At 43.4% G+C, this 17090-nt stretch overlaps 1 protein-coding gene across 1 annotated transcript in view; it reads left to right on the top strand.

The window, feature by feature from the left end:
• Positions 1 to 16802, top strand: part of Htr4 (5-hydroxytryptamine receptor 4) — a 167474-nt gene extending 150672 nt beyond the window's left edge. Inside the window, exon 7 of the mRNA XM_075968498.1 lies at positions 10512 to 16802. Coding sequence (XP_075824613.1) covers positions 10512 to 10599 — 88 coding nt within the window. The 3' untranslated portion in view covers positions 10600 to 16802. The remainder of the gene's footprint in view (positions 1 to 10511) is intronic.
• Positions 16803 to 17090: the final 288 nt, after the last annotated feature.

The raw sequence follows: 17090 nt of genomic DNA, 5'->3' as shown, positions 1-17090 counted from the left end.
AGGATGGTAAATATACTTATCCTACATTTTCATATTTTAAATCCAATGCCAATGTCTATAAAGCAGTGCTTTAAACACACTACACGGAATAACCACGCTGTGCAATGATCATACTCCACTCTCTACTAAGTCTCCATTGGGAACAACTGGATGTTCATGTAGGTTAAACCGAGCATCTACTAACCTTTCTGTTTTATTTCTTTTTTTCTCCCAATTTATGCTTGACTCTTTCTCATCTGTGGCTGTTCATCTGTGTCAAGCTTCCCCCTGCTCTTCTGCAGGAGACCTGTTCCCGTCTAAACCCTGAGCGTGTCCTGCAAGGCTGTGTGAGTCTGTCCGGATCTGTCCATCCATTGCTTCATGTAAAACATAATCCGTGTTCATCCTCTGGCATCTCTCAAGCAGGCTGAGAGTGTACAGGGGGAGGCCTGCTAAGCCCAAGATGCCTTCTGCACCTTGATGGCTATTGACCTGAAGGCCAAGGTTCATATGGGACGAAAGGTTTGTTTTCTACCTGTTAACTTCTCAGTGGAGTTTTTTGTTTCTTGACTTTGCAAATCTTATGGGAAATATGCACTGTGGTGGACCTGAGCGCTAATATAACCATAGTCCTTATATCTATATAAAATGTTTTCTTATCTAGATTACCTCCCATGCCCAACTCTTTTTTTTTAATCACCTTGACTGTAATGGGGCCTTCCCTCATGTACCTCAACAAATCATGACTAAATCAAGGTAATGTTTTAAGATGTTTTAGGTATACTTGGCTATATGGAACTTTCTTTTTTTCATATAAAATATTGAAAGATACAGATATTTCACATACGCCATCTGCTGTCACAGCTTCCCCCATTGTCAACATCCCTCAACAGAGTGGTCCATTGATTAGAAACAAGCCTGTACTGATTTCTCATTTCCTGCAAGGGCCCATAGAAGACATTAGTTCTCACTCTTGGTGGTGTACAGCCTGGGTTTGGACAAGTGTGTAATGATGCCTATCTACCATTGTGGCATTTTATAGAACTACATCATCACTATACTAAAATCTCTGTACTCTGTCTTTCGGTTCTTACCTGGCAGACACAGATCTTTCTATGTCCATACTTTTTTATTTTTCCAGAACTTCATTTGACTGGAATAACTCACTATCTAGCACCCATAGATGGGCTTCCTTAACTTAGTAATTTATATTTAAATTATTCTCATATACTTTTATGGAAATAGCTTATTCCTCTACCTCTGGATAATCATATTCCATTGCCAGATGTGCTACCGTTCTGATAGCTCAGTTACCTCAAAGCTTTAACAATTTTGAACAAAGCTGCTATAAACACCTGTATATTCTTGCAAATGCATAGAGACTTCTGCAAATTTTAACATAATGACTTGCTAGCGTCAGAGTTTTTCATATTTTCCCATGCATGTCATTATCTTGCCATCTGCAAGGTCAGTTATTTTTTTTTATCTTTTTTTCTAGCTGTATAACTTTTTGGTTGTTTTGCATTCCCTAAAACTTCCAGCATGGCACTGAAAAGTAGCAATCAGAGTGGATGTTCTCATCGGTCCTGGTCTTAGCAGGAACTCGTGGTTTCTCCCATTAAGCACAATGCTGGTTGCATGTGTTGGGGGGGGGGGTGATCTTCATCAAATTGAGGAAGTTCCCTTTATTCCCTGCTTACTGAAAACATTTACTTAGAAGGGCTATTGAATTTTGTCAAATGCCCTTTGTGGATTTGCTAACATGATCATCCATTTTTGCTTTGTTTAGTTTTTTTCCGATTTGGTCTGTTGATGTGATAGATTATACCGACTTTACTTACCATTCTTTTCATGCTGAAGGTTGGACTCAGGTCTTATTCATTCCGGGCAAAGCACTCTCCTCCTGATACATGTCCCCAGCCTCATTGAATTTTCAAGCTAAATTTCCCTTGCACACTATAAATAAATAAATTTGGGAACCTGGTCAGTCATGTTCATCAACTTAGACTATGAAACCCAATATGGACAAGTTCAACAGAGCCAACATATACGGGCTGCCCACGCATGCTTCAGCCTTGCCAAGGCATAAGTTTCATACATTCATTCACAGTTCTTTTTGTACATTGTTAGCTTTTATTTGTTAAGACTTTCTTGAGGATTGTTGCATATATATATTCATGAATAATGGCTACAGTCTCAATAAGGTTTGTACCCTAAAAGTCCACGTGCTAGGATCTTGGTCCTCAATATAACAGTATTGGAAGGTGATGGATAGAGGTGCGGCTTAAATTGGGGGGATTAAGTAAGGCACCATCCTCATAAAGAGTTAACTATTATTTCTAGAGTAAGTGTCAGATCCCATGAAACTGTTTAATTCCCAAGAGAACAGATTGCTATAAAGCGGTTTCAGCTTTCAGGGCTCTTCCTCCTCTGCCATCTTTTGTCACATAGCTATTTCCTATGCAGTCCTTACCTTGTAATGATGGAGGCCTAGCGTTGGCAGGGACTTACTCAATGCCAGAGCCATGGAATTGGGACTTTTCAGCCCCTTGTATCATAAGCCAATTACATAATTTTATAGGTTAACCCATTCTCAAATATTTTGTTAGAGCAATACACAGTGGGTTAAGGCATTTTCTTTCGGCAGTGTCTTTGGTTCCAGCAGTAAAATCATGCTGTTTTCATGAAAAGACTCATTTAGGAGACAGTCTTTCTGTTTCTGTCTTCGGAAGGATACTGTAGATAAATAATATGATTTCCTTCCTCCACTTTTTAATAGAATCAACACTTCTGAGCTTGGACTACTGTTGCAGAAGGTTATTAGTCAGGAGACTTCATGAATAGATACGCCTAGTCTAGTAAATTGATGTTCCATGTCAATTTCTTCTCTGTGAGTTTTGGTATATTTGTATTTCAAATAGTCTTTTTAATGTAGATTATCAGGTTTGCGGGCATTGACTACTTGATTAACCTTCCAATGTCTGTGGGATCTGGAGTCACCGGCATCTCTCTTCAATGTTTGATGTAGTTGTTTGTGTCTTAGACTAGCTCTTAGTTTATCACCTTCTATTCACTTTTTGAGAACATGAACTTTTGGTTTTATTATTTCTTCTTTATTGATCTTTTAGTCTCGGTTCCATTGAATTATGCTTTGACACTTTGTTATACTTACATTGAATTTAGTTTTTTTTTTACATAGATGTAACTTAAATTTGTGTTCTCCATATACAAGACATGTGGTATCTGCCTTTTTGATACTGATTTGTTTAGATTAGCATAATGATTTCTAACTGTCTCTATTTTTCTGTAAATTTCATTTTTCTGACTGTCTAAAATTTCAGGGTGTGTACGTGTGTCTGTATGTGTGTGTGATTTTATTCCTCTGTTGATTAAACATCTAATCAGGTTCCAGTCCTTAGCTGTTGCAACTATACAGCAGTAAACATGGCTATTCCAGTATCTTCACCATATGCTGACTTAGATTTCTTGTGTTTTCTTTGTGTATACACCCAGGAATGGGATAGCTGGACCATATGGTAAATTCTATTTTTCTTGCTGTTTCTAAGAAACTCTATAATAAATTCCATAGTGGCTGCACAGTTTTACGCTCCCAGCAGTTTTGAGTGGTAGCTTCTCCTTCCCCCATCTTCACTATCATGTGTTATCACTTGTTTACTTGATAGCCACTGCGCTGATTGTGACATGAAATCTCAAAGTTCTTTTTATTTCCATTTCCCTGGTAGCTAAAGATGTTAAACACATTTCTGAGCACTTATTGATCACATGTGCTTCTTCTTTTGAGAGATGCCTACAGACAAACCAGCCCATTTGCTGGTCGGATGATTTGGGGGTATTGCTCTAATTGTTGTGATTCCTTATAGTAACATCTTGCTTAATGTGTAGCCAGTAATATTTTTCCATTTTATAGTCTGTCTCTTGACTCCTAGAATTGTTTCCTTTGCTATGCTGAAGCATCATAATTTTATGTAACCCAATTTTTCAGTTTGTATTATTGTTATTATTTCTTGTGCTACTAGAGACAGAAAGTTTTTGCCTATAGCCTATCATTTAGGGAGACTGCCCTTCTGGATAGTGAATGTCACAAGTATTTCTCAGCTCTTCCTAACTATTTTCTGGAACTAATGAGTGGAACTAACAGAAGTTGTTCATCTCCTCCCTATCACTCAGTTAGGCACTTGGCTTTTCCTCATGGCCAACTGTAGGAGGAGGCTGCTTGTTCTCCCGGCTGCCCAGAACCAAAATAACCACACAGAAACTGTATTATTTAAATCACTGCTTGGCTCATTAGCTCTAGCTTCTTATTGGATAACTCTTACATATTAATTTAACCCATCTTCATTAATCTGTGCATCACCATGAGGTCATGGCCTACCAGCAAAGTTTCAGCACATCTGTCTCCGCTAGCGGCTCCATGGCTTCTCTCTGACTCGGCCCTTTTATTGCCAAGCATTCAGCCTAGCTTTCCCTGCCTACCTAAGTTCTGCCTTGCTATAGGTCCAAAGCAGTTTCTTTATCCATTAATGGTAATCACAGCACATAGAGGGAACTCCCACATCAGCCAACCTTGTTCAAGCAACAATAACAAACAAAACAAAACATGTTTGAGCTCTCTCTCACTCCCTGTCTGAAACTGCTGGATCTCCTGGGTTTTTTTTTTTCTCTACAATGATGCTCTGAGCAGCCAGACCCTTCCATGATGGGTCCTTGGACTTTCCAGTACATTCCATACCTCTGCTGTGTGCATTTGGAGTTTGGCCCAGGGACCTGAGTTCAGTTACATGTCTAGGAAGTGTTGAGAGTTTTATTATTTATTTATTTAAGTTTGTAAAATTTTTCACTTGTTAGAATAGAACCACAACACGGAAGCCAGGGAGAGCATTTTCCCCCCAGTTTTATAATCAATGATTTTTTTTAAAAAAAAATTAAAACAGCATCTATAGAGAATAAAAATAGCTTAGAGAACTGTCTTACCTTGGTCCATTGCCTCCTTAAGTGAATATTTCATATAAACTTGGTACATTTATCGAAACTAGATAATTACCATTGACTGTTACTCCCCACCTCTCTCTCTTCTTTTGTTCTTTTTGTTTGGTTTGGTTTGGTTTCTCTGTGCAGCTCTGGATGTCCTGGAACTCACTCTGTAGACCAGGCTGGCCTTGAACTCACAGAGATCTACCTGCCTCTGCCTCCCAAGTGCTGGGATTAAAGATGTGCACCACCACTGCCCAGTCTGACCAGTACTTTGAATGGAACTCTATTTTTATTTACCTAGTAGTAAGTTAGTTTAAAAACAACTTTGTTCTAAGTTGTCATTTTATATTCAATTAAATTATCATATTCTAAAATAATGGCCTAGGGAGTTATTCGAAATATTTTTTCTAAGATGTTAGTTTGCTGTTGACTTTCTTCAAAGTCCATTTGTGTTACATCAGCAGTCATCTAGAGCAGTCAGTTCAGTGACTGCCACCTCAAGCTCCCTTCCTGAGAAGAGTCTCCAGTCTCTGCTATTATGTGTTAAGGATTTCTATAGAGGTATGCACAACACCTACACATCGCCAGAGTGAGAAGGCCGAGGGAGGGAAGAAAATTCTACAACTTTTTGAGAACTACCCTGGTTGTCAACTCGGTTTAGGTTTCTGGATAGCAGAAATCACTGAGTAACTGTTGGTTTTTGCTGTTGTTTTTCGGGAGTAGGGGTTGAAACTAGAGCCTTCTGTATGCTAGGCAAGACTCTACCACCGAGTTACATCCCCAATAACTCACCTTTGCTTACAGGAAAGGGTAGAAATCTACAAAACACACTCTCCAGAATTTCTTCTAGAAGGTTTCCATAGGCATTTCCTATGGATATGGAATAAGTTAGTTCTTGATGTTAAAATTTTCCAGTCACCTTTTCAGAGAAAAGCCCAAACCCAGAAACAGCAACATCCAGAGTATTTCAGAGGGAGAGATATGTGGAGTAGATTGCTCTACCCAGCTCCAGTCCAGAACCATACAGTGCTGCCCACAGAGCAATTGATGCAGATGCTCCAGATGCAGAACTGCAGGGAATGGTGTAGCACCTAAAGCTTTGGGGAAGACCATTGGGATATGAGTTGCCACTACCATTTGTAACCAGTTCAAATGCCAGGCAAAGCAATTATGCATTTAGTAAGTATTTCCATAGACTGTAAGAGTTCTCATGCTTCATGAGGTATGAAGAACCGTAGATTAAACGTTAAGAATGATGTTGGCGCACACTGCTGCAAAGTGCTCTGGATCCCAGCAGGTGGATGTCTAAATCTAGGCTTTGTGAATCATTGATTGAGCAACTCAGTGACCTTTAGCAAATCTTTCCCTCCCTGAGTTTCCGTCTTCCCACCTCTGAAATGTGGACGTTTAAAATAGCACTGGCATCATGGTCAATATAAGAACTACAATACTTAAAGAACATTTAATAGGGTCAGGCAGAGATTGGAAGTGTGTTATCTCTTAGGCCACGATGAGATGTGCACTCCATCCCTCAAGAACCTAAGGAGGCCATACATAGGCTAGACCAAACATCCAACAGTGGCAGATAAAGCAGACAAGAATTGGTGAGGAACACTGACAGAGATGTGAGGCTAACGTCCAGCAACAACATTGAGAGCCTTCAAAGCTGGACTGTAGTTGGGTGGAATGCTTACATGATGACCAGTGAACAGAGCAATGACTGCCTTGGGTAGGGAGGTGACATCTAAAGCTCAGACCAGTCTCTGGAAAAGAGAAGGACGTGAGAATTAAGAGCATCAAAGGTGGTAGCAGAGAGGAGAACTTTGCCCAGAATAATGGGGCCAGATGCCATCACTGGTCCCAGGAATGGGCTGACTTGAGTGTCTAGCGTGAGTCTAAGTTTGTAGCCTGGACACATCAGTACTTCTAGCCTCACTGTATAAGGATGCTCTTGGGATGTTCCCACCTCCTCACCTGAAGTCTGTGCTCTATGATAGTCCTTGCTTCCTTGTGTTTCCATGGATGCTCCTGGGTCCAGAGTAAGTGTTAACAGGACCTATAGTTTTGTTCCTCACTGCATATCTAGAATGAGACTTCTTCCCAACCCCCGACTGCAGCCGTTCTACAGATCTTGGGTCTGGGGATCGTTTAAAATCACCTGTGCTGGGTGAAATGATGCCCACTCAGTTAGATCTACATCCTGTTCTCTAGGACCTTTGAATATGTTATACCATGCGTTGAGAGGTTGATTATTATATGGTTGAACTCTGTGTTGTCTTGATGTGGGTAGGGTTCTCAAGACTGTGTGGAGGATCTCAGTAGTCACAGGTTTTCTTATAAGGAATGGACAAGAGGACCAAGTCAGAGAAGGAGCATATAAAAATAAAAGCAGAAGTTAACAAATTGACACCATAAGTCTAGGAATGTGGGCAGGAATGCTGGAAGATGGAAATGGCAAGGAATGAATTGTCCTTCTGAAAGAAGGCAGATCTGCCAACACCTTCTTTTTAGTCCCGTGAGACTCATTTTGGATTGATAGGCTCTAGAACTGTAGGACTTGAAGTTTATGTTATTTCAAGCTTCTGTGTTTGGCGGATTTTTTTACAGTAGCAACAGAAAGCTAATATCACTCCCAATGTGCTGTTGTGTCCCAGTACAGCCTCGCCTATACCACAGCCTAATTTTCCTACAGAACATGAGGGCCTCTCTCTACTTACACCTGGGTCTGTCTCCTGGTTGCACTTAGGATGTGGGCAATGGCCCCTAGCACCGTAGGGCTCTGCCAACAGCACATTTTGGGCCAATGAATGCCCCTCCTCTGCTCTGTTCCACCACTGTGGGTTTTGCCACTTGCTGTTGTTCTTAGCTCTGCCCTGATGCCCTCACTGGGTTCGTGTCCTCCTCATATGCCCTCTGCACCATCAAGGACGTCACATGTTTACAGATGTCCTCCTGACTGCGGGGCTCACCAAGTACTGGGAACTCGATGAGCAACAGCGGTGTCAGTTCCCCACCTCAGCTTCACCAGGCCTGGCAGAGGGGCTGAGCCTCAGTAGGTCCACAGGGTGAATTTTAAAATGAGTAGTTGGGTTAATACATGCCCAGCATTTGAAAATCTTGTTTTTCTTTCTTTCTTTCTTTCTTTCTTTCTTTCTTTCTTTCTTTCTTTCTTTCTTTTTTTCTTTCTTTCTTTTTTTTTAGACAGGGTTTCTCTGTTTTGGTGCCTGTTCTGGAACTAGCTCTTGTAGACCAGGTTGGCCTCGAACTCACATAGATCTGCCTGCCTCTGCCTCCTGAGCGCTGGGATTAAAGGCATGTGCTACCACCACCAGGCAAAAATCTCATTTCTTCATAAACATTGGGGAAAAAAATAACCCACCTGCTCCCGAAGTATCTGGCATTCCAAGCAACAGGGCTCCGATCTGCTTGAGCATTTGATCTATTTAAATGGAGCTGCTCTTATTTTGCAAGCATCTTCAGGGAGAGTGTGCCAGGCCTGTTGCCCAGAGGAGGCCTGAGGCCCTATGTACTAAAAAGTCTAAGCATTTCCTGGTGGTGCCAAGCTAGGCAGGGAGAAGCAGCACTGTGATGCTATTAATTATTGCTCTATCCAGGCTGCTCCAAGTTTGATACTAATTGCTCAGTGAACAAATTGCAGATTCAGGTAATCACCAAACCTAATGTGGCTCCTGTCATGTTTGAATAAATTAATACAAAGCAGACAGCTGCTTCCAGGCTGCTTGAGAAGCAGCAGTGACTTTTCCCAGGTCATGAATCTCAGCAGATGCAAGCACTCCCTCGCAGGGGTTGGTGTCTCCCAGGTTAGCCTGGCAGTTAGATCTCACACCAGAGCTTGGAGGCCTTGGGCATGCTGAGGGATGACAACCCCTCCCTAGGTGTGCTATCTCATCTCTCATGCCATCTTGAAAGTTTCCTTCATCCCTGTGATCAGTTAGCAGCAGGCAACACATGCGTCAGTTCCTCGGGAATGGGATTCTGCACTAAACCAGGAATTAAGTGCTGGGTTCAACTGGTTCAAGTCCTGCCCTTAGACGTCTTATAACCAGGTTATCGCTGTTGCTTATTATTCAGTATCTGGCTGTCATTAACAAGAGTTTGATGGTAATTTTCTCATTTAATGGGCACAACTTTCCGGAAACCTCAGAACTTCACACAGCAAATGAGAGGCAGAGTTAGAGTTTGGACCCAAGCATTCTGCCTCAAGAATTCTTAACTACCCATACATATACTTCTTATTCCTAACTATCCCATATCCCACTTCAACCTTAGGAAAGTCACATCTTCTAAGCTTGATTTGTTCACGTGTGAATATTCTGCCACCCACTATGTGCCCAGCTGCTTGACAGATGTTAATTTGACCCTTACCTCAAAGGTGTCAGGTACACAGGAATAGCTGGCTTGGTCAGCTTATACAACTAGCTGATGGAGAGTTTGATTTTCTCTCAATACTTGTTCAATCTGAGGAGGTATGGATGTTCACAGGTATGCCTGCAGGCAGCTGGGGTGTGGGCCTTCTAAGTCTGGCAGGCAAAGAAAGCATGCAACCTCTTTAGCAATTAGCAACAGTTGGTTCAGTTCTGGAAGGCGGCGAGCAACTGTGTCCTATTGTTTTAGGACTCCTAGGATGCTATGGCTAACAACTCCAAAGGAGGTAACCTACTCCTAGCATTGGGATTCCCAACTTCATGGCTTTTAGGAGCATCTGTTTACAGACAGACACACACACACACACACACTCAAACACACAACACACCTAAACACTCACACACACTCACACATTTACACACACACACACACACACACACACACACTATCCTCCTTCAGACCATGTGCAGGGTAGTCAGTTGGTATGGAGGCAGTTGAATACTCAGGAGGGGGTGTAAATTGTAAACAATCCCAGATGAGATTTTTTTTTCCAAAGAGTACAGATGAATGCCCCAAGATGGCAGCTGCTTGGTTTGAAGGACAGTCCCTCAGAACACGAGTTGTGTGCATCTTCCCTCCTCAATCAAGGTCACAGGGTGTAGTCTGGCATCAGAAACCACAACAGATAGTTGATTAACATTTTAGCACAGGCACCAGAGAGCTACTGTAAGGGCTTATTCAGGTCTAGTTTGCGACTGTTTGCGGGTTTATTCTGACAAGTGGCACAGGAATTGCTTTGGAAAAAGGAATCTGGGTCCTTGCCCCAGCTCTATCATTTGCTCTCTGTGGAACTTAGGGCTCCTTCCTCTAGGATGCTATTCCCCTAGGATGCCATTCCCCTAGGATGCCATTCCCCTAGGATGCTATTCCCCTAGGGCTCCTTCCCCTAGGATGCCATTTCCCCACCTTTAACTTAGACAATCTAGGTGGGTGCTTTGGTTTTCCCTCTCTGTGTAGATTCATCCCATTCCATCCCCACCTCTCTATTCCTCAAATACATTCAAAAAAGGGGGTGTGGAGAGGTGACAGGGTGCCTCTCATCCCTTTGAAGGATGCTTGCTGAAACTCTTCTGCTTTCTCGCCTTCCTCCTTAGGTACACCGTTTTGCACAGTAGACATCACCAGGAACTGGAGAAACTGCCCATCCACAATGACCCAGAGTCCCTGGAGTCATGCTTTTGATGGACGACATGGCTTGCCATCAGGCTAGCCATTCCCATTCATGTCTGCATGAACAGGACCCCCTGGACACACTCTTGACCCTGGTCATCACCAGTGACGCATGAAGTATGGGTACCAGGGCCCAGTGAAGATACACGGAAGGTGGTGTTGAGTGGAACCTGGATCCAGCACATCAAGGACTTCCAAATTGTGTGGGGACTTCAGGCATCATCAGACCCAGCGTTGTACCAGAGCCTGAGGGGCACCTCTCATCGCATACTGACATGAGGACAGTCTCTGCTCGCACCTCTCCAGGGACAGGAGCTCACTACCTCCTAATGCAGCCCCTTCTGTGGCGGAAACGCTCGAATCACGTGGAAACTCTGTCGTTCATTGGCACACGAGTCTGCTGTGCTCTATAGCTTCTGTCAGGACAGAGCGGTTCGGTCTCCTCTTCCTGTCAGAAAGCCTTAGATATTGGAAGGAAATGACCCACCTCCCCCCACCCACCCCTCAGTCTTCTCTCTCAGTGGAACACCTTCAGTTTCCTTTTCTTTCCAGCAGTCTTCTGGACCGCTTTGCTGGGTCCAGTTGTCTGTCCAGAAGCACTGAAGTACTGACATGAAGGGCGTCAGGAAGTTTGGTTTACAGCTACAAACATTTTCTTTTCCTTCCTTCCTCCCTCCCTCCCTCCCTCCCTTCCTCCCTCCCTTATTTCTTATCATAGCATACTACTTGAGGTAATAGTTCCCCCTCCAGGACAGATTTTAAAGACTCTGCTTACAGTTTGCCTTTGGATCCATTACCAAAGGACCTCTATACAGATTGTGTGTGTGTGTGCACGCGCGCGCGAGCATGCCCATACATGCACATGTGTGTAAACTTGTCATTTTCCCTCTGCGTCATCTGGAATGAATCTTTATTTGCTTCCCTTCCATGACATTGAACCTGAACCCTTCTTGCTATGGATGCTGACAAGGAACAGTCACAACTCAAAAACTGAGGGGTGGGAGTAGGGGACTGGAAAGATGGCTCGGTGTTTAGGAGAACAATACTTGATACTCTGGCAGAAGACCCAAGTTTAGCGCCCAGCATCTACATAGTGGCTCACAACCATCTGTTACTCCAGTTCCAGGGAATCCGATACCACTCCTGACTGCCACAGGCTCCTGCACACACATGGTCATAAACATACACTCAAGCACATTCAGCACCCCTTCCCCAACACACACTCACACACTCTAAGACAAAAAAACAAAACAACAACAACAAAAAATGTTAAGGAAGGAAAGTGACTTGCTCCCATGGAGATTGTCTTTTAAGGATGGTCAGGGTCCTGTGTTGAACAACCCAATAGTCTAGTCCTAGGCCACTTTCCGCTTTGAGCAAAGAACAAACCCATCTTTCTGTATTGGGAGCTGTCATAGAACCCTAGCTTTGAAGCTACTATGCTTCCATCATACAAATATTTTGCAGAATGCTGTTTGTTCTAAACCCAAGAGGTATTTTCTCTCCCATGCTAAATCTGTCATCACCTTCTTTGTCTTGGGTAAGTTATGTCTTTGAGAGAGAGAGAAGACTTGAAACTCACAAGAGTTTTTCTTTCATTTTTTTCTGCTGACAAAAACCAGTTTGATTTATTGCTGGTGAAACGTGGGGAATGGGGAAGGTGGGCATGGCCTGGCATCCTTAGGCGGCACACTGTAAGATCAGGATGTGTCTGGAGCCTCAACCAAAAGTTCTCCTTGCCCTGTTCTAACCCCTCATTCTTTTTCCCTCTTCTCTCTCCCACTCTTCCACCGTTCTCACTTCTTTCTCCCCTTATACTTTTTTGAGACAGGGTTTGGCATTGCCCAGGCTGGCTACAAACTCACTATGTAGCTGAGGCTGAACTGAACTCCGTCCTCCCTACCTCCACCTTCCAAGTGTTGGGGCCACAGGTCTCAGTCATCATACCAAGTTTTCCTTGCCTTTCCTGTGCCGTTCCTTCTTCACCCGTGATGACAGGTCACAATGGCATCCTTGTCTCTGAGAAGGATGGTCACCCCTCACAAAGCAATGAAGTTAAACCCTTTAGATAGACATCTGAGTCCCTTTCTCTCTTTTCAAAAAAAAAAAAAAACCTGAAGAAAGGAACTAGGGACAAGAGGACATGATGATAGACCAAATGCGAATCCATGGGACAAGACTGGATTCATTCTGTCTGGACAGCTGCTATTACAGCATCCCTGGCTTCCAGGAATCCAGACAATCCAGACAGCTTGAGGGTGGAAGACACAGAAGACATACAGCGGCCCAGGCTTCAAGGAGACCCAAACCTGTCCTCTTCCTAAAAAGTCCTCTTTCAGAAAGGCTGCTGTTAAGATGAGATAGGAAAGAGGAGGCTGTGGTCCAGTTACTCTGGCCAGATGAACACTGGCAACTGCTTGGATGTTTAATGAAGTCTGTCTCCATGCCAGGGATAAAGGGATTGATTCACTGTGTTTCTCTCCATTTGACTTTGCAGTCCATAGAAATGCCCAGTTCTGAAGATCCCAGCCCATCTTGCTGGGAGCCAGAATGATCCAAGGCTCAGAGATCCGGATGAAAGGAAAAAGGGCATGTTAGTTTTTTTCCTTGCCCAGGAGCAGACTTGGCAAGGCCCACTCTGAGGCCTGGGCCTTGAAGGAGTTAAGGCTTCAGTTCCTGGGAAACCAGTTTCCCCTCTGAAGGGCTGTGGTTATCAGTCCTAAGACAGCTGCAGCTGCGATAGTCCGTGTTTTTTCATCAACATTGACTGATTTAGCTTTCTGTCGACCTTGGCCATTCTCCCTCAGAAAATAGGATACAAAAGATGCTTTACTTCTTAAATAAGCTTGCTTGGCATAAGACACAGCTTGTGCAAATCCTCTCAGTCCTGGTTTTCCTATCTTCTCTTCTGGCCTTTTGACTTTGAAGGCTGTCACTGAAGAACAACCTGCTGGTCCAGGTCACCAGCCATCTCCATTAGCAACTAGAAAGTAAAAGAAATAAAACCTACAATGTATTGGTTAAAAACAAACGAACAAAACCAACTTTCAGATTTCAGCTTTGCCTCTCAGTAACATTTCCACTTCCTGCTTGCTCTGCCCTGAAACAACTATCTGGGAAATGGGGTAGGGCAGGGGCATTGTGGGTAGTTGAGGGAGGGGACTCAGTGAGAGACCAGAGAGCGGCAACAACCAAATTATCTTCAAGTGAGAACAAAGTGTCATCCTGGTGCTGTGCCATCCAGCTATTTCTCTTTGGCATTGTGGCTCTCTTAGGTGAGCGATGCAAGGTACTTTTCTTTCCCTCTTTCCTGCAATTGGCTGTGCTCAAAAGCTGCCCCTACGAGGAAAACGTTTTTTGCCCTTTTTGGCCAAAAGTGGACTCTTTGCACACAACCTAGGAAACCAAGACTAAGAATTGGATTTGAATGTAGCCAGCACAGGGACTGACTTAAGATCTGGGATCAGGCATACTGTTGCTCTGCTCTGAGCAGAACTTGCCTCGCTCTATTCTGCAAAATGCAGACGGTCTCTGAGCTGGCTGTATCTGTGTGAACATCCCAACATGGGCCACCAAAAGCCACTGTTACAAGTTTCGCTGAAGATATGCTTTGCCTGTACTGTTAATTATGTTAATATCTTCATTTCACTTACAGGAATTTAGTTTAGAAGGAAACGCTTTATCAGACCCAAAATAGAAAATCAGCTTTATTTGCTGTAAATAGAAAGCAGCCATAGAGATAAATAAAAATAACACCAAGCTGTTACATTCTAACCAGATGTCAATACTCAGAGCATGTCCCCTGCCTCTTCATGTCCCAGGAAGACAAACATGTGATGGTAGGGTCTCCCTATCTCTTTTCTGGGAGTTGGAAATATCGAAAGAATTTAAACTGAATCCCAAGCTATAGAAATTTATCCACTTAGTACAAATTACATTCCATGTTTTTGGAAACAAAGATAGAAGGGAAACAAATTGCTTACTATTTTTATTAGCGTTGTACTTAATCCAGGTTGCGTCTCCTTTACTCTAGCACCTTCTGAACTTAATGAATAGTAAGACAAGAGCAAGAGAAGCTAACTAACAAACTCCTTTCCACTGGGCACTTGGTTAAGTGCTTTTCATGGATTTTCTCATGAGCATCTTTACTGCAAGTACCAAAACTACATCCCACTAAAAATGAGCAAACCTCGGCAGAGAAAACATCTGGTGACGGATGTGGAATGGAGGCCCAGGCCTCCCGATTCCGTAGTCCACCATGTTCAACACTCCCAATGGCCTTCAATGGGAGGATGTATTGAAGTACTGGGCTGTGGTAGGAGAGAGCAGGGACAAGCTCTTTGTTCTCATGGCCACGTCCCTCCCCTATCACCTAGGGACCCAGAGCTGTGCTTGTTCTGGTCTGAGCTCTGCCATTCACTTGCTCTATTGTTTTCTTCCCTGGGCATCGTTTCCATAATTAAATCAAATGATGGAGGTATTCTGGTCCAGGGATGAGCAGCAGGAAGGCTCTCTAGCACTCGGAGCCTGGGGTTACTGGGTAGCCAGCAGCAGACTGAGGTAAATGGTTGAACCCTGAATATTGCAAACCTTCATCAAGGCCCCCTGCAGAAGGCAATCTGAATTCTCCAGACTTCTTGGTTGAACTTAAATTATTTGGATGCAAGCCTGATTTTCTTAGTATCTGCTCACCACTATGGGCACTTTACAGTTTATCTGCCCTTTCACAAGTTCTCAGAACTTTACAAAAGCTTGTGGTGTGATTACTGGTTCATTTTTATAGACAAGACTTGGTCACAGCAAGTGACTTGCCCAAGGAAATGTGACAAATGAATGGAAACACATAGGTCCTCCTATCCTGGCACAGTGATTGTTTTCCCTCCTACGTAAATTATGGTTTATATAAATGATGCATTTATGTAGTCTATTCCCACTATAAAAAAAAGCCCCATAACACTGATAAGGTAAATACTCTTGACCCCAGTTCAGTGCCACTCCATTCCCAAGGTGGGTGGGGGTGGGGACTTATCACTTGGCATATGTAGTTTGGTAATTTGTGGTTGTGCGCTGTTGTTTACGACTAAGGTAATGCTGTATGTGATCCGCTATTTGCCTCTCAACAGTCAACACTGCACATCACTTCACACCAATACACACGTGTTTCATGCTGCCAGTCTTGCAGAGTGGGAGATTCAGTAACCGACTGCATCCAGTGTCTTCCACGAGGTCAGCTGGACGGTTTCAGGATGAAGTGGCAGCTGAGACACAGCCGTTGCCCTGTGGGCAAGAGCCAGCCTCACAATGGGGCTCACCTGACTTCCTTTTCCTTGGAGGGATTCTTTGGAGTCAGACTGATAAACACCCACTTCCAGTAATCCTAAGCACCTGCTTTTGAGCAAGGTCTCTATCTATACTGCTAAATTGGATGTGAACAAGCTTAGGAGGCATGGTAACCAACTCAAGATGCTAGTGTCAAGTGTGGCCTCCTCTCTAAGGCCTGTCTAGTTCTCAAAGATCGCTATCCTAGGATATGGTCTAAGGGACATTAAGGAAATATTAAGGAAAAAAAAACATGAGAATAAACTGACAAAAACCACACACACAGACACAAAACCCAGAAAACCAAGCAAACCTGACTTTTATAATAAACCTGGGATTATACTGGATGTTCCCGCTGAACCCTCACCCCTGCCTGGTGGGGGTAGGTAACTATTATCACTTTACAGACGACCAAATTACAAATGACCAAAAGAGAGGCTCCAGCTCTGGCCTCTCCACCACAGAGCACTGTCTCCTGGTGAGAGCTGTTGTCTGAGGAAGTCGGAATCTGAATCCAGGACTTCTGACTGCACGTACTAAGTCACCTTAAGACTCAGTGTCGGCTGTTGTTTAAAGTATTAGATCCATATACTGGGCCTGGCAGCATGAGACACACGGTTCTTTTTGATCCTGATGCTCAGAGGTCATCTGTGAACTATTTAAGGTCTTTTAAAAGCAGACCTTTGGACCACAAAGCTGGTGACATAACTGAATGGGTGGAAAACTCAGCTGTGCATCAGGTGTTGGTAAACTGGCCAAGATGTAGTCTGCAAACCTTCAGAATGGTTTTTGTTTTTTAGTATGTCTCGGCTGAAACCCAAGAGTACTATTTTGTGATGTGAATATTCTGTGGAATTCAATTTTCTGTCTATAAATAAAGTTTTGTCATAATATGACCATCTTTGTGTGCTGTTCATGGCTTACCCATCAGAGGTCTATGGCTCACTGAACATAAAATATTAACTCTCTAGCCCACACACTTGCTGACCTTGCTATAAGACAGTCACTCCTAGCTGTTTGTTCATATTTACCAAGTGTCTGAGAGTGGGTGGCTTCCACTCTTGTGTTTTCGGTTGTCTACCTTCAGCATCTTTATTAATGATCTTAGGGCCCCTTTGTAATCAAGGAGTCTGTGATGACTGGCAACTGAGTAATGTTAAAGAGCAGCGACCTCTTGTGGCCAA

The sequence above is a fragment of the Microtus pennsylvanicus genome, chromosome 4 (genome assembly GCF_037038515.1).
Source record: "Microtus pennsylvanicus isolate mMicPen1 chromosome 4, mMicPen1.hap1, whole genome shotgun sequence".
In the NCBI taxonomy this organism is placed as follows: Eukaryota; Metazoa; Chordata; class Mammalia; order Rodentia; family Cricetidae; genus Microtus; species Microtus pennsylvanicus.
This window is presented reverse-complemented; position numbering and strand designations above follow the sequence as displayed.